This window comes from Haemaphysalis longicornis, unplaced genomic scaffold (assembly GCF_048455015.1).
Source record: "Haemaphysalis longicornis isolate Haplotype H1 unplaced genomic scaffold, Haemaphysalis longicornis Haplotype H1 scaffold_1, whole genome shotgun sequence".
Taxonomy (NCBI): Eukaryota; Metazoa; Arthropoda; class Arachnida; order Ixodida; family Ixodidae; genus Haemaphysalis; species Haemaphysalis longicornis.
Genome location: NW_027526203.1, coordinates 175,971,220 through 175,993,733, shown reverse-complemented (window position 1 = coordinate 175,993,733; position 22,514 = coordinate 175,971,220). Strand labels below are relative to the sequence as shown.

Here is a 22,514-nt window from a genome sequence, read left to right as displayed (position 1 = left end):
TGGTTTTTTTGTTTTGTTGTTGTTTAAATCAAAAGCATTGAATGCCTCATTATGCAAAAACAAAATGGCGTCTGGCGTCGGCGTGGCCTAAAGATGGTCCGAAAACATTCGACAGCGCAAACAGACCAATCAAACGCCCCTTCGTCTAACGACAACGATGGTAGAAACGCTCAGCTTTCTCGTGAGGGATTCGTTTGTTGTCGTAGGAGTTCTAAGGGTTCACAGAGTTATGGTGACGGGACAGTCGTCATCAGGGAGCATAGAAAGCTTCGCTTTAATAAAAGCAAAGGAAATAAAAATCACTTGGTCTGGCATCCGGGACCGGGTCAGACAGAATGGGAGTTCGATACGCATACCCTGGGCCGTCGCCCAGGCTTCGCTTTCGCAAACGAAACGAATGCGGTGTAGCCTTCGACGCTATCAGCGAGTAAGGCCTTCAAGGGGGGAAAGAAGAAAAGAAAAGAGAAGGAAAATATCCCCTCCGCAGGGTACGCGTCAATTCCTTGAAAGCGAATAAAAAGAAAAGCAAAAAGAAAAAAAGACGAAAATGACGCTAAGCGAAAAGGACCATGCCATTGGTAATGCGAGGACACCGTCGCACCACTGGAACCATAGAGTAGTCTTTAAAGCAAAGCTTTCTAACTTTCTACCTCTATCAGCCAACGATTATTTCGTGGCGTGCGGGACAAAAAACTCCCAACGTGGCTGGGGAGGCGGAGGGTGCTTTTCACTCACGGAGCATGGTGCCCTCACGGAGCACGGCGCTATTACCCAGAGTTTCCCGTGCTCACCCCGGCGGGCGCGTCGGCGAGACCCTTCCGTCGGCTTTGTCGTCTGCTTTAACGATGGTGTTGGGCCTGTTTTGGCGCAGCTTCGCGTCCATTGCGGGTTTGCTTCGCACGGCTTGATTAACGTGTTCAACAGCACCTCCTGGGCAACCCGGACCTGACCAAATTAAGTGGTCGTAGGGCAAAGATACGTTAAGTATTGGTTTGCAGGGCGGGATAACAAAATGTAGAGACCACTTACAGACATCTGACCGAGAAACGCCACCTTTTGCGCACTGCTTGCCACGAATGGGACTGCGTTTTCTAAATTGCTGAATACCAATTTGGTTGTGTGTTAACAGGTATTAAAAAAGACGAATGAAGCAACTGGTTCTGATAAATAGCGATTACAAAAGTTCCGTCCGCTTTCTCGCAATTCTCAAACTTAAAAACTCTTTAGTTGATATCTGTATAAATCGGAAGCACTAAGCTCACAGGCCGGATTGTTTCGGTGTCTGCGCTTGTGTCGCGCGGTGGTGTAGCCCCGAGCTAGCACATCAGGATGGTTAGGTTCCGCTGTCTCACCCGTCCAAACAGGCTCCTCTCCGTTTTCTTTCTTCCGACGCACGCCCGCGCTACAGCGGCGGGGTCCGCCGCTCGAGGCCGGCAGTGGCTGGCGCTTCTGGGTTCAGGATGCCACCCCAGCGAATCCTAGGTAACGGTTGACAGAATCTCTGGTTTCACTCTTTCCACAGCCACGTGTGTGAATTCACGGGACGTCGCAAGTGGAATTTTTGTGGGGGTCGTTTACAGCTTTGCTTTGCAACAACTTTCACAGCCTGGGTTGGAGCCAATTTTTTTGAGCACGATAATTACAATAGGGCTGAACATGTTTACGCTAACAGCGTATATGTAGGGCTAACTAGCGCGATTGGCCACGTCTTCCAGTCATAGTAGCAGAGGGAGGAAGGAAACGACGCAAAGAAAAGTATCATAAGGATGGGGCGATACAATCCCGCCACTGGAGGCATACATCAGGGATTTGGGCATGCTAATTGCAAGAGTAGCATAGCACATGCTCTCTAATCACCTACACGTGTTTCTAGAAAGAACGATTGACAAAGTCTTTCAGCCATAGTAACACAACAAAAAAAAAACGACGCTGTCGAAAACGTATAATGACGATAGTAATAAAAGGACAATCGCACCACTGTGCTCGTTTCTGTGTGTCTGTGGTGTTTGTTGAACGGCGATGAACTCTGGAGCGCCCACCTCAGCGGCAGCTGTGGCCCGTCATCCACCGAAATACCTCTGAGGAAATGCGAGGGAATACAAAGATGCCCCTGGTAAGACAAGTGACCGGAGCTCGCTGCAGCTAAAACCACACCAGCCGACTCCATCGCAACCGTTACGACGCTACGATTACACGCGAGACATTTATCTCTCTCCGGACTAAAACGCTGTCGTAATTAGAGAGGATCATAGAGACATAGGGGATGGCCCATCTTTGAATAAAATATTGTGCTTTCGCTAATTTGCCCGTATGCAGTATTAAGTGTCTTCCTGGATTTTTTTAATCATCAAGTCTTTGATAGTGCCTCAACAATAAATAGCATCGAAAGTACTATGATAGTTTTGCATCACTCATCGGTAGACATTGATGCCTTGCCTAAAACACGTGCGCTTTAATGTTGGCTTTGCCAACAGACGGCTTGTTTCGAAGAAAGGAGCAACGCGCTCTGCAAAACTGGAGTGAGGAGGTAGATAGAGAGAAAACTTTGATGAAAGATGAGAGCGAGGAGGTAGTGCATCGGTACTCCCTTACCGTAAAGGTGTTTGCGGTTTTACCACTTAACGTGTAGGCGTCGCGGCGGTACAGAAAGTGCGCCCTTGAGCGGCTGCAGAGAACGCCAAGCTGGGATGAGTGTCCATCCGCCGAAAAGGCCCACCGCACGCCGGAAGCGCAGCTTACGCGGCGCTCGGATCGATGGCCGGTTGGAGTGGCGCGCGAGGTTTATAAGAGTCGTCGGTTGGACGGGACAAGTCACACACGGCGCCAACGACTGAGCCGAAAGCCCAACCCCGTGACGGCCAAGCACCATGGAACGGGTGAGGTCTTGCAAAGAGTACGCAAACTTGCTTGGATTTGGTTGCTGCTATTGCGTTAACCGGTATATTGAAAATACCTTATGGCCCCACTTTTACTGCAAAAACCCTGTCTGAATCTTCTTGAGATTCCGTTGCATGATTTTGCTTAGCAGCGTTGATAGTACATCCGAGTAATTGGGTGTGATTTGTGAGACGTTAAGTAAGGGGGAGCAACGAAAAAGAAATGTACAACATAACACAGTGAAGGGTTAAAGAGAACGGCACACCATGGACATGTACGTCATTGGTGTACCGTACGGCAAAAAACTTACCATGGTTCTAGAACGTTTTCATGTAAGCAACGGTTTACCAAAATTATCAACTTTTTACGAAAGCATAAAGACCAACTGGTTCTTTTTCTTTCTGTACGTCCTTTTCAGTTTCATTGTGGGCTCTTATTGTCGTAAAAATCCTGAGATTGACGCGCAGAGGGAGCACCAAGATTTCGGCATACCATCATTATTCTACGGCGGCCTTTACGATTCTGTCTACTTTTTAAATTGAGTGATCGCGCGCTATACTTTTCCGCGGTATCGGCCCCGGTATGTCTGTCATACAATAATACTGGCTAACGTTTTTCAACGCGGTGAAAATCGGCCGTCTCTACCTTCATTGCTGACATTGTTTTGAATGACCGAACGTAAATTTCTTCCAAGGGCATTTGTCGCTTGTCGCTTCCAAGGGCACTTGTCGCGTTCCAAGTACTCTCTACACAAAACACGACTGTTTTGTGTAGAGAGCATGTCTGCCTCTTCAGGTGGTTATCCCGTCTTACACATTATGTGGATTCGCAAGCAACACATACTTTCCCATTTTTTTCCATCTGACCGGAAAGTTCCAAAATTTATCCGTGTACTCAAATCTCATAATTTTTTGCAATGATATAGCCAACTGGCAGTTTTGTACCACTTAATTTATTTGCTGTTCCGCGTGCTCTGCACGCAATACGTTTCTTCGGGATACGGGACGACAACGAGCAATTGCCACGCTCTGTGTCAGTTCGCAATCATGCGCAAGTGTTTGCACGTGCGTGCGTGCGTGCGTGCGTGCGTGCGTGCGTGCATCTGTGCACGCGTGCGCATGCGTTCATATTTTCTTGACTGTTTTCTCATGTGCTTGCTCGTTTGCGTGTCTGTATGTATCCCATATTATCCTGGGCATTAGGTGCGGCGAGTCGGGCACCCACCAAGGTGGCATTTCAAGCTCATCAAAATGCATTAGAATTTTCGCACTTGTCTCTCATTTTCTGCAGAGATCTTTCATAATCTTTCCCACCTAGCTTCCGCACCAAACTTCTTGCTTTGAAATGCACGGACTCCTCTACGCTTATTTTGAACCCAGCTTCAGAAGCTATTTTCTCGTTGCCGTTTAATAAACTTTCCCTCAGCTGACCCTTGTCATTGTGACCGATGGTGTTTTCGTTTTCCACCATTTGGAAAGAATGGGTTTTGTGAGGCGGTCATCTTCTCCACTAGACCCTGCTCCCGTTTATCCTTCTCTTCGTTGTCCTTCGCACTTTGGCGCAGGGGCAGCTTTGGGGTGTTGCGGCCGCCGGAAAGAGGAAACGAAAGGCGGAGATCAGAAAAGAGAGCGTAAAGCTGGCATTTTAAGACTTAGTAAAGGGCATAATACGGGACGGCGTAAAAATTAGTAAGGCTGAAACGCCACTTAGGCTGCACTGCCTTGTTTGAAATTAAAAAGACAAAGAATCTGGCAAGGTCTCGGGAGTAAAAATCATAGCCATAAATTCAGCATAACAGACAGACCATTCAAAATGTAAAAAAACTGTTGCGTAAAGTGAGAGCTCGCAAAGAGGAAGCGCTCCCATCGAATACAAAACACGTGAGGATACCTTGTGGGGCGTTCAATAATTCTTGCGTAATTCACCGCCAGAAGAGAGTGACCTTACAGTTTTGGCTGGTAGCTTCCAGGTCTCTAGATCCTGGTATGACCGGAAACTGCGCCCGAAAATAGCTATATTTGTTGAGGTGTGACAAACGTCTTTGAGAAACACACAATGACTCTTGCGTAATCAGTCCCGAAAGAACAGTGATGAGCCAGAGAGCTCCCCGTGTAAGTTCCAAAGACCCCGCACGTAACTCATCTATAGGGACAATGGCAACGTCACTCGGGAAGTGTCGTTCAATCATGCGAGGCGTAGCGTGCTCTATCACCGCCCGTCCAGTGCCGTTCACTGGCTTCCCTGGCGTTCAGTGCTCCTGGATACAAGACAGAACGGGTATGAGACTGACCATGGCTGTAGGGAAAGCTATTAACGGAGAAAAATTGGAACCGAACGGGTGGATCGGCACCATGTGACGAAACTGCGAACAACGAGTGAATATATCAATGTATTGATTTTCTTCCCCAACGGGTGGACCCTCGTACAAAGCAGGGAAGGACTGGCCTTTTATTTGCGATGGGGAAGGACATTTGGTCGAACGCCCACAGTAGAGTACCAGTGGGAGGAATCAGGTACGAGGCTGCACGGTATTACACATACCGGCTTTTGCTCATCTGCCCATCTGGTCGACCTTTGTTCTTGTTCTCCCTATTCATTTTGCATCCGCAGATGAAGTAAGACTTTAGTGCCTACACCAACTTCCTTTGGGTACTTCCTGTTTTTTTCGTTGCTTACGGTGCTTGAATTGTTAATACTGAGCATTGCAGTGTTTATGATCTTGGGAGCTCCTGCAGTGGAATTTCATCGTATCATCGCCCTGTCCTTTCGCCTCTGGCAGGGAATTTACAGTTATTACGTATATTCACTTGAACACGTATTTAGGTTAAAAACCGTCAAAAGAACGAAAAAATTATTTAAAACCTACCAATTATTTCACTTAAGTCAAAAGAAAAACGCGAGCGCACACGATATTTCATAACGCGTAAGAGAATGAGAATGAGTCGGAGGCGACAAAAATGAATTCGACTGTAGACGTCTAGCTTCGGCCCATAAAAACAGCTGTTAAAATACGTATTCATCTCATAAAACATTATAGTGCGTGTGTGGGGTTCGTTGATGAAACCATCTAAAACAAGTTAACAGCTGTGTGTCAATACTGGGGTAAACAAATTGCTGCAACCTCCCTAATTCCCGGTAACGTAGCGCACCGCAAAGCAGGCAATAACTACACGGCATCGTTCTTGTATGTAACGGAGTGAGTATTTATTAAAGATGCTTCTCATTTAGCAGACAATCACTGTAGTGTTTTCTGTGCATTTTGTAACTCTGAACTTGTGATTTTTTGCGGGATCAGTGCATCCAGTACTACCGCAAATCTGCGTCACCCGAACATCAGTGAAGCACTTAAAAAATAAATGGCCGTGTATGCTGAACCGCGACTTAGTCAAGGTTAGATGGGTGCGCACCGGGTGGGAGTGAGCGGAACAAATGACCTGACTTACTCTCACTATGTAATTATAGACGTAAGCGTCGTCCAGCAGCATTATTCTGATGTCTTTATTTTGCGTGGGATTACGAGGGTCACATGCATGGCGAGATTGTTAGTTTCTATATGTCTCTCGAGCAGAGTCGCATAATTGCATTCTTAGTACCCTCTTCGGTGCATGCCAAGTACAACACCATTTGGAGATTTTTGAAAAGTGACATTGTGTAGATGATGTAAGGAATCAATGCAGTTTTTCAGTTCTTTTTCCTAATTTTGTAGAATTTTATGATACTCCTTAGGCACATCGAGCTTCTGTGGTAGCAATTTCCTACCAATTGCCTCCATCCTTGAAAAAAACGGCGCACACACGAAATGCTTTCGCACAGAAAACGGATTACGTAGTAATTTAATAAATGAGTACAAGCTTAAGACACATTGTATTTGGGTTAGAGTACAAAATACTAGCGCTTCGAATCATTTGAAAGATATCACTAAATGATTGAAGCAGGGTTTTAAATACATTAAATGACCACAGTCTTCAAGTTTTGCACAAGATTGTATGCTTGAAAGGCTGTAGAGGCGGAAGTTGCAGATATATTCGTAGCACTATACTAAAAACAATAGGTGGCCGGCCATCGTCCAACATTCTATAGAGAGGTTCCAAGTTCTCAAGCTTCATTTGTTCCTGAGTTTTACAAATGTTTAATTGCACCGCTCATTCAGGAAGGCCATTTCCCCCTGTTTAAGGATGAAAATTGTGACAGTTTCCTGTGTAGCTTATTATTACGGCGATGGACATGAAAGACTTTTTTGGGACACTGCCCTTGGCTCAGTGGATCAGAACAAAAATATAAAACTTTGCGCTAAACTCCTTTCGCCGTCAAAGATGTTTTACTAAACACGTATTTTATGGTACTGCCTATGTGCTCGCAGACGCCGCTGTCGCTGCTTTCGGTGTGCCTACTGCTGCTCTTCTGGGTTTCCTTCCTCGAGGCGCCTGCAGTCGGAGCCGCCGACGTAGCAGCTCCCGCAGCGCAGCCCTGGTGGGCTCCGATCGAACCTCGGGCAGGGAGCGTCCAGCGGCGCTCGTCATTCCTCGATCAAGCCGACCTTCTGGCCTCTCTCCCCCAGGAAGACCTGTGCCCGTCCCACAGCGGTGTTCGCGACCTCTGCCAGCAGTGCGCAAAAGTTACAAAGGACCCAAAGGCATTCCGTATGTGCTGCAGCAACACCCGGGACGGGCGGACCTGGTGTGCAAGATTTCTCGAATTCGGGCTCAACTGAAACGACTGTGTCCGCCTTTCTTTCGGCACAACCACCATTCACCAAGCGTTGCCTTGACAATGCTGCCTGGCGCCAGTAACCTGCACGGCTTGCCAATCTTTTTTGTTACTCTTGCTTTCTGTCACCTTAGTATGCTGCACAAAGTATAAATAAATCGCTATCTAAAGTGTCGGATCGGGTTGTTGCTTCCTCTCGATATTTCGTCGTTGTTCTTAGCTGCTCTTTGAACATTAGTACAGGCATGTACAGTTGCGTATTGATGTAAAAATAAGCTGGTAAATTTCTGTGCACTATATTTCTTATTTGTGTGCGGTCCCTGTCATCTTTATTACTCTATTTTGTGACCGCTGTTATTTACCACTATTTTATTTCAAAAGAGCTCATATACAATGGTGATGACAATGCCGACTGCTGCTGCAATCCCAGGCTCCCAGGCGTCAGAAAGTTTATACTTTTTATGACAAAGACATCACAACCACACGTTGCTTACGGGGGCTACATGTTTTGAGGAAGTGGAATTACTAGCGTGTGTAAAAAAACAAAGGTGCGGGGATGTAAGTACCCAAAATATCAAAAAATTAAACGGGACCGAAACGGAGGCCATAATATCAGCTACATAAACGTGCAAAGCGGTCTTAGCAGAGGGAATAGACTGGGGATCGAATGGTGCTGAAAACAAACAACAATTTCTAGTATTTCAACTATTCTAATATACATTTCACTGTAGAGCATAGTATACATGTAAAACAGCAAAAGTGCAGTCTTTTTTTCCAGGTCAAAAAATTCAATTAGTCAAGGGGGCACCGTCTTCCACAGCAAACAGAATGGGAGGGGGTGCTGCGGAAAAAGCGAGGACGAGTATGTGCACGGGTGTTTAGTTGTACGTTAGTTCAAATCACTTTCAATCGCGCTGCGCGCATTCTAATCATGCTCCCGTTAGCAGGGATAGTGTCTGTCATACTAAGAAAGCCCTAGAAACCTTAGAATGGTTGCCGCTGTAAAGAGAAAATAAACTCATTTGGGTTCGATTCGGATTTCAACCGGGGCCGCCAGAGCAGGTGTCAAGTGCACTAACCACTGCGCTAAGCGGGCACCTTGTCAGAGTCAAACAGGAATAACCCTGATGCGTGATCTGTAACAGATGAACGTGACGCCACGTGAGTAGAACTTGACAACGCAGAGGAGAGCTCTCACTCTGGTGAAGCTGCCGCGGGAATCGCGGCCAATCGGCCTGTTAGGGTAATTCATGTCAAAAGACAAAGACAGGAAAGCAAAGAGACACAAACACTATGCATCAGCAGATAAGTCTTTCATAATCGCCGGGCTTTTGCCTTAAAACCATGTAAACATTTGAGGTCCTACAGGAAGTTTTTGTGTTTATCGGAACTACTGGTTCCCAATGGCGGATTTAAGAAACCTGGCCGCCTAGACGCACCCTGCGTTCGGCTCTTTTTTGCGTCATTCCAGAACAATCGAACAACTAATAAACGTGTTGCTAGGCTAAATCGATCCAAACGATACCGCATAATCCTTATACTCGACAAGATGCCGTATAATTGGCCTGTGAAAACACGTTGCACCAATAAAGGCCGGTTTTACGACGAAAATTAGACACTAGAAGTCGAACCCAGCGCATTAGCGTCTAAACCCTCGACTCTAACCCTAAGCAACCAAAGCCGAAAAGCGCAGCTGTTTTAACGCTTGCTCAAGAAGACGCAACGAATATTCCAGGCAAACCAGTTGACGCTAGTGGGGCTGCGTCTAGGTGGCCATGTTTGTTAATCACGCTTTCCGATAAGATCAATTATCCAACGACCAGTAAGTTCCTGAGATCCCCCTTCTGCAATTGAAAAGATATAATGGTGAGGATATTTTAAAGCAAAGCTTTTTACCTCTACCCCCCAAGGGTTCTTTCGCGACCGTTGGTGTCACCAGAAAACTCCCGTGAACAAATAAAAGAATTTACTGGCACCGCCGCGAATCGAACGTGGAACTAATAGACGAACAAAGCGAGAGCCCGTTGTCTTACCGATTTAGCCACGAGACCACGCGAAGACTGGGAAGACAGGTGGTGTACTCACCAAGCACATCTACGGGTTTACCCTCTGCGTTCTCGCTGAATGCCACGTGAAAGCGTCACGCGAACACTCAAGCCCGTCTAGCGGCCCTGTGCGCACCATGCTCATGTGCTAAGAGTTACAAAAATTAAAGGAAGCTCACACCCATGCATGGCATCTCACTTCTCGTATGCCTGTGTGCTAAAGCCTGTGGCCTCCAGTGTTCACGTAAAAAATCACAGCTCCTTCTCGTCCGCCCTCACGCCAAATCAAGGAATACATTCAAATACTCCTTGATGGCCAGGCCATCACTCCAAGCCCCAGCATCAAGATCCTGCGCCTACATCTCAAGGCTAACACCGAGAGTGACGTCTCCTTGCAGCGCCTCAAAAACAGCATTAATCAAATCCTACAATTTATCAGGCGAGTTGCCACCAAGAAGCGAGGCCTAAGGAAATCTGGTACATTTCGATTAATTGAAGCTTGTGTCTTCTGGAGAGTCACTTACGTCAACCCCCTGTCTTCTTCTCGACAAGAAAGACATAGAGTTGCTGTATATAATGATTAGAAAGGCGGTCGAGCAGTTCATTGGTCTCCTCATGAGTGCGTCCACACAGAGGCTGCTTAGCACGGGGCTCCACAACACGGTGGAAGAGCTGATAGAAGGCCATCTTTCTAACCAGAAGGTCCGACTCAGAACTGCGTTGGGTAACCGCATGCTTCACCAGATTGGCTGGGCAGCCCAGAATGTCACTCCGCTTGACGTACTCCCAGCCTCTTGGCGACTAAAACTAAAGATGCCCCCTTTGCTTAGAAATCTGAACCCCTAACACGACGAGGGTCACCGAAAAGCACGGGCTCAAGCGCTAAACACCAACTTCGGTGGGGAGATTGCAGTTATCTACACAGACGCCTCCAAACATCATTGCAGCAATATGCCATCGTAGTTGCTACCTCCAGAACCAACCTCCTTGCGTGTATCTCACTTAGGACCCAAGAAATGACGGCAGCATAAACTCAACCAGGGGTTCGGAAGGTAGTCACCGATTCCCAGGGAGCCTACTGGAATTATCAGTCTGGTTGGGTGTCCTGACCTGCACTGCGCATGCTAAAAAACCACTCCCCAAACGGTTCCATTCAGCTCATCTGGACACCCCCTCACGCTTCAATGGAGGGCAACAAATACGCCCACCGAACAAGCCTGCGCTTTTACCCACCGTGCCAAGGAGCTGCTCGAGGTCAGTCACACGCTTCTCACGTTCAGGGAGAAAACCCAGCATTATCGCCTTCTTAGACAGACCGTACCTACGCCTTACCCTGACCTTTCCAGAGAAAAACAAACTACCCTACGGCTCATACAATCCGGGCTACTTCCCACAGCCTACGCGTCTTCACTTAATGCATCCGAATCACTACGACACTGAATGTAAATTTTGCTCAGAAGTAAGAACACTCCGCCCCGTAATCGGGGTGTGCGACTTTATCCCTGAGCAACCTCCTCTCTTTCTGTCTACTACCCAACAAGAGCAATGGGTGATGCTGCTGTCCAGGCCCTCTCTACCTACCCAACTTCAGCGGGTGGACAGAACACAGGCCGCGCGGACTGCATATGGGCCCCACAGAAGAAGGAATCCCTCCCCAGGGCTGCACTCTGGGCCGTTCAGAAATCTGAACAGAAGTATTTCTTCGTCATTGTCCTCCTTCTCTGCCGCAAATCTTGTCGCCTGCGTCCGCGGCGCAGAGACGGAGAAGTTAATCGTCTAACACCTGGTTGGAGCGCACTTTATTTTATAAAAAAAGTTTCCACTCTTGTGCTACACCAATACAACTCAACCAAACACCTTTCATGCATCATGCATTGATTTAAACTTACCAAGAATATCTTTTTGAAGTAATAAATGGTGTGGTTAAGTGCATGTCAATTCTCTCTGGTTTTACTATTTGTAGAGCGATGTGAGTGAATTTAAGTGAATTTAAGTAAACTTAAATGAACCTCGTGAATTTAATTGACGTCGCATGGGTAATCGTTATTTGTGCCGATTACAGCTTTGCTTTCCAACCACATTCACGGCGTGGATTGGTGCGGTTTTTTTTTTTAATATTGTTTTTGAATTGCTGACCTGTGCAGGGGCCGGGGCTACAGGCTCATAAGTACCGTGGTATATCCGCGCTGGTTGGTCTTTTAGGGAACTGCCTACGCTCCGGAACAGTACACGTGCAAAGCACGTGATGTACATGGGAAGGTAATAAATCTCAAAATACCTAAAATAATCAATAGGCATACAGAACATCACCAAGAACATCGAAGAAGAATGGGGACGTTGCCTACCGGAGGTTGGGTGGCTAAAAACTAATAGATAAACTAATAGATGAACTCCTGAGGAAGCGCTCCGTACGTGGATTTAAGTGAAAAAATCCACTGTCAATTTTACTCTTGAAGAAATGTGTAAAAGCACATAATATGATATGTTCATTTGCAAACACGTGGGCACAACAGGAGACAAGTGCCGGTCACACATCACTAAAAGAAGGTTTTACACGAGGCACCTGTTTAACCCGTCCCTGTCAATCTACGACGCCTGCTGTGCACCTTTAACTTGATGGTAACCTAACGTTAGGACTAACGTCGCACTTGGAGGTCTTCGTTGTCCACCGCCAGCCATTTAAAAAAGTAATCATTGCACTAAACGTTCATAAATTTGCGGGTACCGGTTGCCGCCGAAACACCTCAAAGAAAAACGGCCTCATTTCGCGTAACGGCACTCTGCCGCGTATCTGACAGTTGCTACGGTTAAACTAGCAAAAGAATACGCACCCGCGGAATCGCACGTGCCAGCGGTGGGCTATCGGACAGCGGTTTGTAAAGAGGAATACATGCTGCGGTCGTGCGCGTTGCTATAGATGCTGTTTGAACCTGAAGCACAGCGCGGAACTCCAAAGATCGAGCACACAAAAAAAAATGTGAGCGCTGTTTGAATTTCCTATGCATACTTTGAAGCCTATCAAAGTCAAGCAAATCCAATGCCCACAATGAGGTACTGCACAACGCCCTATAATGCCATGTGCAGACTACCTACGTAACAGCCATATAGTGCGCTATGGATGTTAAAAAACGGCGTTTCTTGCCATTCGGTTGGCTGAGACGTCAAATTACGTCATTATTGAAAGCTATTACGACATTTGCGACAACAGTACCCAGCCTAAGCAGTAATTTATGCTACTTTTACGCTACGGTCATTGTTGGCGAGGCCCATCGGACTAATCAAACTTTTCCGACTAATCAAACTTCTACGCACTTGCGCATAATCCAGGCCCATGCTGTTATATGTCAATATAACCTTTGATTGTGTCATCACCATATTGTCGTGAAGATTTATTGCCACCACACCTGTCCGCTTCTCCGGCCTAGACACCCCTTTCTATGTTTTTTCAAAGCCCCTTCATATATCTTTTGTTGCCCAGTGAGCGGGCTTTTAAGGAGAAGAGCTTTGCCGCATTAGCTTTTGCTTTGTGTGCTTTGTGGTGCGCAACTTTTGGCGTGGCCGAGGAACTTTTGACAGAAACTGTACCGGCGTTCAAAATGGTGCCCTCGGTGTTGGTGAATGCTGGGGTCGAGCTGGGGTATGATGGGGTCTGGGCGATATCGGTCTAGCTATTGCACCTAGTGGTGAACAGTACTTCCGTTGGAAAGGTCATACTGTGGCTTTGCGTCGGTCGGTGTTGTACCCGCAACGCATGTGGGGTGGAATGGTTGTCCCCTAGATATTAGCACGGTTGGAAAGGAGTGGGTCATGCGTGTGTGTGGGGGGGGGGCGATTTGGGGCGGCCTAGTACCCCAAGGATAGCTCGGCCGGCAAAGGTTAGTGACAGGCATTCCACTCAACGAGTGTTTTGTGCCTCGAGGAGCTGGCAGAGTGTGCAACGTTTTTTTTTCCTTTTTATTATTACTGAAGGATAGAACATGCAGGTTAGAACCTGATAATTCTCTAGGATTGTTGATTTATTTGTTCTGTCACTGCTTACTGAAAAGCACATACATTACTTACCTCCTTATTTTTCCTTGGGATTCGTGTATAAGATCTCTCAAACCATACAAGGAAGAAAATGTGTCTCTATCTCTAATCTATTTCTAATCGTACAGTCAATTTTTGTGTGCACCATTGTGGTGTAGCGAAAATAATTTCGAAGGGTTGGAGAGTTAGAAGTTTCCGTCGGGATCGGTGCTCGCCCCGACTCCCCGCCGCTGTAGTTTGCGCCCATTCATTTCAAGTAAACAGAAAATGAAGTAAATCCTGATAAGCTTGCGGTTACACGTTGCAGTAGTATATTACCACACTGAACTTTTTACACCCTTTTTGGCCAGAAAGGGTGTAGCATCATTGGAAAAAGGGTGTTGGGAGGCCATTACCCCCTTTTTCTTGAATCTCAACACCCTTTTCCTCGCTCTATACCCTTTTTGTGTAAAAAAAGGGTGTTGACGAACTTTAACACTCTTGGTTTTTCTTAGGGAGTTAAAAGGGTGTGGAAAATGTGTTCAGCTGTTCATTGAATAAGGCCATGCATGATTGTATAATTGCACTGTAAAGAACAAGACACGTCAGCTCGTAATAAATGTTCAAAAGGAAAAAAAAATGTTCGACTGCAATGATCGCTCGTTTCTACGTACGGTGCTCACCTCATGCCCCAAGTTTAGCTTTGGCACGTGAAACATCAATTTGAACCCGTAAAATTGAAAAGACTATAGTTGCGTGGCGAAAGGGTGTTGACGGACTGCAACACGCTTGGCTTTCTGTAGGTGTGGATACGGTGTGAATTAGGCGTTAAGTTGCAAAAAAAAAAAGAAAAGCGCAGGTTAGGGTCGACCTCATTTCTTCCAGTGTTGCTAAGTTTTGCTATAGATATATATATATATATACGTTTGCTGCGATTTGCGATGTTCTTGCTAATCTAGGGTTAGCGCTGAGGGGTAAGGGGAAGTTTAACCGGATTTTACAAGGCTGTTCCAGTGCGTCCCCCAAAGTGACAGCGGATCCAAGGGGGAAAAAAGCTAGGTCTACCCCCAGCTATGCTGTTTCTCCAACCTTGCACCACTATTGCAAGCTGCGCCAATTTTTCGCCGTTTTATAACCCGAAAAATACTGGTACGTTTGAAATGGTATACTAAGATGGGCGCATATGCGCTTGCGCCTTCTGCGATCACACTTGAACAGGCTCCAAAGCCGGCTTCACTGTTATAATACATTATCTTCAGTGGTGCACCCTTTGCCAGCGGCGCAGTTCTTTTCCCCTGTCTTTTTTTTTTGCTAACGCCACTGAACCTAGTTCAAGCTTGAAATAGCTTCAGTTGTAATAAATTATGTCAATTTATATTGTGTTAAACATCGTGAGGTACAAAACATAACCCCCTTGTAGAAAATGTTCTGTCCACCCGTGTAAACAGGCATGAAATACGTCCAGAGTTGAGGTCTCTTACACCCTTTTGCTCTGTTGGCGGACTTTTCTTACACTCCTTATTCTTTACACCCTTTTGCGTAGTCTCCAACACCCTAATTGGTAGCTTTACAACCCTTCGGAAATAGGGAGTTGAAATAATGACCCTTTTACATTGACATTTTAACACCAATCACATTTTAACACCCTTCTTAATGGGTGTTAAAATGCTGTGGAATAGGTGTTTGGTATTCAATTAGATTCTATGACTTATGGAACATAATAACTCCCTCGCGATTAAAATGTTTTTGGAAATCGCATGCTGATTTAAATATGCTCACATTAGTATGCGTAATTCAAAATTAGCGCTAAAATATATCATTTCTGCCACAAACCCACCGACTCTATCGGAGGGCTCTTCTGAGCTGGCTCTAAAAGCAAGAAGAGCAGATGTATTTGTAAGTGTGCAGTCACTGTCCCGACGCATCACGTTAGTCTCTCTATATTCATTTGACGGTCAGGTGTGATTTATGCGTGTTGAATGTGTCTGTATGTCATGCAGCGCTCTCGGCCCAGCCACACCTAGCTTCGCTGCCCACAACCTTATTTTAGGGTGTTTAGCAATCTTACAACCTTTTGTTATGGTGTTCCCACGAACACCCTTTTTTCATCCGTACACCCTTTTTTAGCCTAACCCTGTAACGCCTAATGTACCATACAGGATACGCTATCATTCGGATTTTTCTACTCGCCCTTGGGCCTTTCGACCGCAAAGAAACGCCCACTAGTATCATTTTTGATACCTCCTAAGCGTTTTTCAGAAATCTGTAGCTCGATAACTCGCCGCATTGAGTCCGAAATGCAGTTTTCAAGATGGATTCCTACGTCGTAAGCGCTCCCAGTGAGTCTGCACCTACATTCAATGTGTGTATGATATACTTTTTTTACCGGGTGTATGACACATAATATACCCATTTTAAATGTAGGTATACATATACCTACATTTAAACTGGTATATGCGACATTATAAACCTACATTCTTTATGTAGGTATATATATGATTACTCTTTATGCGGTTATGATACACTATGTAATTTTGGAACCCTGGGAGAAAAAAAAATTATCTATTGTTTTCATTGGTTGGGCATTACAGGGCTAAACACCTTTAAAGGTTTTCTCCAGGGGACAACCTTCCTACACCCTAATCGGCTAAAAGGGTGTAAGAAAGTTTAGTGTGTAACTTTGTTGTTCACTTTGGGTCTGTAATGCGCTTGTAATGCTCGATGAGTTGCTGTAAGCAGGTTAGCAATTAATAAGTCTCGTTTAAATTAGAATTTTCTCTACTATTACTTCGTTAAAATCTCCGTTACCGCCCACGGAAAGTAATCGTGCGAGACGGACTCCATCCAACAGAATTCCTCATTTACAATTTAGGTCATTGCATCGCTATAACTTCGCATTATTTGATTATGGTGATCGGTGATAACGATGATGACGGTGATGATAATGAATATGAAGATGGTTGGGGGGGGGGTTATTTGGTCATTGAAAAGAAACAAAAGTCGGTCCTGCCAAACCCACGGATGACTCAGCAACCCTAGAAGGGATCTTTGAATACATACAATATAATTTTATATTGTAACGGCTATAAAACCAGGGCAACAGTGAGAACCAAAATATTTATTAAAAACAGGAATCAGTACTGCCCTCGTCAAGACTCACCGTTTCTGACACGCGATCTGCTTTCCCTCTTGGACATCAGCATTTCATATCCACCCGGTGATTACAGATGACCTCCCACGGCTTGTGGCTTACCGCTCACCGTAAATAGAAAACCGCAGGGAGGGTGGTTGCAAGAACGAGGCGGAAGGAGACTCAATCAACCGTCGGCGGGTACATCGTTTTATTTATTCATTTGTTCGTTTATTCATTTATTCCTTCATCTATGCCACCGGCACCAAATGGAGCATTGCTTGAGGGGCAGAATTCAGGGGAATGTACACATAGGAGCTAGTTTTTCGGTACACAATATTAAAAATAAGCAGAATGGAGAGAGAGAGAGAGAGAGAGAGAGAGAGAGAGAGGGAGAGGGAGAGGGAGAGAGAGAGAGAGAGAGAGAGAGAGAGAGAGAGAGAGAGAGAGAGAGAGAGAGAGAGAGAGAGAGAGAGAGAGAGAGAGAGAGAGAGAGAGAGAGAGAGAGAAACATTGAACCACTCCCCTAATACGGGGCAGCACAATTCAGGGGTATTTAAGCAAAATAGTGACATACCAACAAAACACTGGCTCAAGCTCTTGTTCAAACAATGCAGACAAGCAACGCTAACGGGATGTTGTTCCAAAGCAGTGCAGCAAGGGTAATGCAGATTGATTAAACGATATTGCAGCGGCAGAGTAGATGGATGGCTAGCGAACATCAATCTGTGGAGGCAAGGACGAGACATGGTCCGACGGGCTCGCATTGATCGCTTGATAGTATAGATAACGACTGATTATACCAGTGCCACTTTATTGGCAGATGCGGTTTTTAGTAACACAACGTGGTGCCATATTTTAGGCGAATTGACTATTTTTAATTTAGGATGCTTTTTGAGGCTGCTAAATCGATGACGCGTATTGAGTTGAAGACAAATTATGGTTGCTTGTTGGAGTTGGCATCTTCTAGACGTTCCGGCCTGAACGATACGTTTAAGATAGCCGAGATTATTGCATAAACTTTTCGACGGTAATTTTTTTCCATGCCGTGTACAAAGAAAGTTTAGTAAACGGTGCAAGCCTATATATTTACGAGAAGATGATAGGTTCATTCCTGTTTTATACATAGAATATGAAACCTTGGAGCTATATCATTTTCGACTCAACATTCTTATCTTGTATTTGCAAGTGTTTTGGGTCGTTAGACTAAAAAATGCAAACGAAGTGTGTGATTAGGGTCTGCCTGGAGAGCCAAAGGAACCGCGGGTGGAGAAATTTTCAGATATAAAATGTAATCACCTAGAAACAAATTCATAAAGCAGGTAATACTTTCAAAAAACTGTTTCAAGTAATAATTAAATATTTTAAACATTTATTTAATAACACAGACAGAATGCATTCCCAGATAGTAGTTGAAGGGGCAAAAAGTGCGCAAGAAAATTTCATAAAACCAAAATGTCAATGCATTAGTGAAGATAAATAATTCTCTTTGACAAACTGAAAAAAATCAGCCCAGCTTCACTGATCCAGCTCCGCGAATGCAGCTGTTAAGAGCGAAGATGCCTGGTGTTTCCTCATCGCAAGGCTAAGCTTCATAGAACTTTTCAAAGCCAGCAGATAGATTACCGTTCGCGCCTGTTCACGCGCCAACTCTCGCTGGGGCTCCCGACTGGTGCCTTCTTCTTCCGGAGGGCACGCGACTTTACCCATTTTCCGACCACTCGAGAAACGACCGTCAAGCACACTCGCCTATATATGCACGCTCCTCCGAACCATCTCTTGGACGCGCGCTCCCCAATCGGCCGGCTCCTCTCCTCTTCTCCTTGACTCCCCTCACCTGCGCTGGGCATGCGCTCTTCTCTTGGTGCCCACTCCAAGCCCCACCGGTGCTTGGTTTCCGCTCCCTCTCTCCCCAACACGCTGCACGTGTGCTTGGCACTTGCCCTCCGTCCCCCTTACTACGATGCCCGTTTGAGTGGCACTTGTTATCCCCCTCGCTAGGCTATGCCCTCTCCACATCACTGGGCCCGCGTTACCACGCCTCGTCCCATGAAAGCCTCAACCACGAACAGCTTCGCTGCTAAAAGACACACAATAAACCATGAGCCCTAGATCCTACGTGCTCACATTCACGTGCTCTAAAATAAGAATCGATGAGCCCCTAGTCTGAAACGCAGAGTATTTATTATTTTATGGTCATTACGCAGTTTCAAAGTTCTTTATGTCTGTAATGCAAACTTTGTCAAGCAACAGACATTAGCATTAATCTATTGCTTTGATGCGAAAAGAACATTTGAAGCAACTGTTCTGTAATTTAGTGAGTGGACGAGTTTTGTATGCTTGGTGTACGAATGGGAAGTTTTCCATGGGACGTATTTGCCAATGTCGATGTTGTAATGACCGTGCGTTAGGTGCATTAAGCAATTTGAGCTATTGATTTTCATCGGATTAGCAGTGACAATTACGGTTCTTTGGTTTGGCTACATTCGACATTGTGAGTTAAAAGAAGTCTTGAAGCCTTCTTTGGTCACATATGAGTCGACGGAGCAGTAGCGTCGTGGGTACATGCATGCAATAACGAACAATATGACGACTAGCGTAGTTATTGTAGTTTGTAATAAAGTGTATAGCTGGAAGCCGTGACAACCCGAATTAGCCTGCGCGTAGAACTAATATGTTGAGCTTTTAGACTCTCAAGTATGCATGACCTCCAGCTCTCGCATGCCTAGTGTGGAATGGAAGGCAGACATGCCCCCTTTGCTAAGATGCAAGCCAACAGGTGAGGAGAGGGGCGGGCGCAAGCAGCCTAATGAGTTGTGTTTACGCCAACGCGCCCTTCACCTGGCGCTGTCGCGCTGGCCACTGGTTTCCCCTCGCGCGTCTTATGAGCGCCCTAGCCTTTAGATTGCTACGTTGCTGAATTGACGGTGTTTACCGCGTATGTTTACGTTGAGTGGATTTAATGTCTGTACTTCGCAATGGCTCATAGCAAAGGCCGTACGGGTCATACCCGTAGGGGTCATAACCATTTTGCGCGCCCTAACATTTAGGATTGGTTTGCTAAGAACTGGCCAAGTCTAACTTTCGTTGTTCTTACCACCCGACTCAGCGTTTAGACAATCTCGGAGTGGAAGCATTTACTCTTAAATTGTGTCTGGAGGACCATAGACCTCAGCGATTGTTAAAGAAATGCCATAATTGTCATATTGCCCGGAGAACACTCCATTTCTGGCGGATAAATTATCTCCATGCAAAATATACAACTTGTACAAACCATACCACCCCACCTCCCTTAGACCTCCGATCTTTCCTGCTATATGCTTAGAGCTCAGTCTAAGAATTGGGTGGCAGCAGGGGGACATTTCAGACTTTTTTGTAAGGAAGGTAGCCAGATCTCTGATTTGGAGTTCTTTCAGGCTTGGATTGGAGATTGGAGGCAGCTTGGAAATTCGCCGGCAGTAAGGGACCGATGCGGATAACACAGGTTTTAGCCCCTATTTGTGTATTAGCTTTGAAATGAGAATCTCGATGATGCACGGAGTAGAACTTGTTGTTGGGCTAGTTTACAAGTGGAAATTTGAGCGCGAAAATTCGACGAAGACACAGAAAGACCAGACGGGACTAGCGAATTTTTGCGCTCAAATTTCCACTTGTATGCACGGAGTGGCCCATGTTAAAAGCAGCGTAATAACAACGCAAACCTTTATTTTACTTGAAAGAACTAGCCTATGGTAAGTCACAAGTACTACAGAGGGAAAGTAGCACTTTAAGCGCAGAAGCTGGACAATGTGTACACCAAAGGGTGAATCCGGCACAACCAAAAATGGCGGAATATTCGCACGAACCTGGCCCTCCACTTTCTCTTCTGGCGCAGTCTTGATTATTTGGTCCCTGGCGTTAACCCGGACGCAGATTGATCTTTTACATGATTCCAGAATCACATACGGGGCATTGCCCACTCCCTCCAAATTGCGGCTCCCACGAGCAGCATTTGTAGCTGCTCTTGCCACCTTTGCCGTGCCGTACTTTCTCGGGCTTCCCCGCCCATGACTAGGGCCTGGTTCGTAGTCACCCATGCCGATGTGGAATGATGCCCTGAGCCCACGCGGCGACGTATACAAGGCACATTCAGAAAGTACGGTGCATCACCCCTTCTCAGAACTCTTATTCAGTGCTACTGTTCGCGCACCGAATCGCTGCTCGCGCCCTGATTTTCTGCACCACCGACTGTCTGGACTCTTTTCCTACCTTACATGTTCCATGAAGCATTGAGATTTAAGGCTTTTGCCATAAAATATGCGGGAAATCTCGCATGAAACAACTGGCACAACCTGTGTGAAAGGTTGAGGGACCCACCGAGCAGCAAAGGTTCACGCGCCAAGATGCCTGGTGCCGCTGAACGAATCGAAGACCAAAGCGAAAGACTCAGCACGTCTTCCAACCAAGCAGAAGGGGATCTCGGAAGAGCGTTTCGGGGAGCACGCAAACTAGAATCCGGCCAAAATTGAATATCCTCCTTCAAAGTTACGGAGGGCCTGCAAGCAGCCTCAAATGCTTCAACGTGCCCACAGCGATAGCGAAAAATCAAAGGCGCTGTTTACATGATGAAGCGCCACACCTCGCCATGATGGAACAAAAGGATTAAAAAATAGGGCTCTCCCAAACTTCTCTAAGGATGACTTCGAGGCAATGGTACATTGATGAACAAAGTTTGGGACAGGGGTGAAAGGCCAATGGCCTGAAAATTCGTAGAATTAATGCGACACCGTAAAGGCAAAAATGTTAAATTGGGAAATCTCAGATCCATCTCTGTGACATTTTGAAAGAAAAAAACTCACAAAAAAGGTAGTTCTGACACAGCTTACCAGCTTCTTTGAAAATACCAGAATACTACACTAATAGGCCACAGGAACCGCTTTCCAGCCCAAAACAGCCTCATATATCTAAAAAAGTACATACCAGACGACTCTAGAACTCTATTTACGATCTATTCTTGCACGTTACCTGCCTAGAGCACCCAACAATGTGTCATACGACCTTAAGTTTTCCCAAGTTACTATTAATAAAATGTGAAGCAATAATATATTTAAACAGCGCAGAGATAAGACGAACAGGCGACAAAACTGCCGTGGTAAGCGTTTGTCCTATTTTCTCTCCTTTTCGTCCCGTCTCCAGGGCTGTTTAGTATGAATTCCAACCAACTAGTTCACATTTTTTTATGATGCGTCAGGAGTTTCATTAGAGACTGGCTCATGACACTGACCCTTGGCTCCCTGGAATTGTGTTTAGGGGCAAGAACGCGGCTGAGGACAAAGAGCGGCAGGCTGCACTCCAACCACAACAAAAAAGCACTGAACACAAAAATAGGCACGCCTCAAGGGTCGATAATCTCACCGCTACTCTTCAACTCTTGCATGACGAATAGGCTGCAAATTCTCAGTTCAGCATAAAAGGTACGGAACATGTGGGTATGTGGACGACTTCACGGTATGTTTAATAAAAAAAGGTCACCAGCAGGATTGGAAGGGCAACTTCAAAGAGCGCCGCATGCTATCTAAGGTTATGCTTCGAAAGATGGGATGACTTGTTCACTGAAAAAAAAAAAAGAACCGCTGCTATACTTCCCAAACACAACAAAAAACTGCAGAAACTCACGAATGGGAAGTGCCGTATAAATTCAGCTTTCCTATGCACTGAGCCCCTTCACAGTGGGCTTCACAACCATACTTCGCAAAATTTTGGGAAGA

The 22,514-nt window shown here is 45.8% G+C and overlaps 1 protein-coding gene across 1 annotated transcript; it reads left to right on the top strand.

Moving 5' to 3' along the window:
* Window positions 1-2,737: 2,737 nt before the first annotated feature.
* LOC144167382 (uncharacterized) lies at window positions 2,738-7,762 on the top strand. Its single transcript, XM_077696662.1, has 2 exons — window positions 2,738-2,876; window positions 7,238-7,762. Exons 1-2 carry the CDS (start codon window positions 2,868-2,870, stop codon window positions 7,586-7,588), a joined length of 360 nt encoding a protein of 119 aa, XP_077552788.1. The 5' UTR covers window positions 2,738-2,867; the 3' UTR covers window positions 7,589-7,762.
* The last annotated feature ends 14,752 nt before the right edge of the window (window positions 7,763-22,514 follow it).